The sequence below is a fragment of the Pyrgilauda ruficollis genome, unplaced genomic scaffold, assembly GCF_017590135.1.
Source record: "Pyrgilauda ruficollis isolate IOZ18807 unplaced genomic scaffold, ASM1759013v1 scaffold11051, whole genome shotgun sequence".
Lineage (NCBI taxonomy): Eukaryota > Metazoa > Chordata > Aves > Passeriformes > Passeridae > Pyrgilauda > Pyrgilauda ruficollis.
The window spans coordinates 1-567 of record NW_024509269.1 but is presented as its reverse complement, the minus strand read 5'-3'; the positions used below and the strand labels follow the sequence as shown (position 1 = coordinate 567).

Here is a 567-nt window from a genome sequence, read left to right as displayed (position 1 = left end):
CTCTGTGGGCTGGCTGGGAACGGGGCTTTTCTCCGGCTCCTCCACATTAATGCCAACACCGACTTCGTCTTCAACCAGGCCATCACCGACTTCCTCTTCCTCATCATTATGGTCCCCTCCACCCTGCTCTTCCTTGTGGAGGAAGTGTCCTGCTCTGCTATAATGCCCCTGATGTATTTGAGTTTCCTTTTCTATCTCTCTCTGTTCTCCTACACCATGGGGCTGTACCGGTTGATGTTCATCAGCATTCAGAGGTGCAGGTCCATCCTATGCTTGTTTTTTTGTGGTTGCCAGCTTCCTGAGCGCCTGGTTTTGGTGGTGATGAGTGTCCTCTTCTGGGTCCTCCTGTTTGTTGTCACCGCTGTCAATCCCACAGTGACTTCCCAGTGCCAGTCACACGAGCAGGAGCAGTGCCGGGTGGCTCTCACCTCCATGTACGCCCTCAACCTCTTCCTATTTGCTGCACCCATGGTCATTTCCTGCACAATCCTCTTCATTCATTTCAAGCCTGGATCCCAGCAGCAGCAACACATGAGACTCGACATCGTTATCTTCCTTGTTGCACTC

General features: G+C 52.4%; 1 protein-coding gene across 1 annotated transcript; it reads left to right on the top strand.

Moving 5' to 3' along the window:
• Positions 1 to 3: 3 nt before the first annotated feature.
• Positions 4 to 561, top strand: LOC121358811 (mas-related G-protein coupled receptor member D-like; the record flags this gene model as incomplete). Its single annotated transcript, XM_041477286.1, has 1 exon — positions 4 to 561. A coding segment is annotated over one exon (558 nt), but the record flags the coding sequence as incomplete, so codon positions are not given.
• Between the last annotated feature and the right edge of the window lie 6 nt (positions 562 to 567).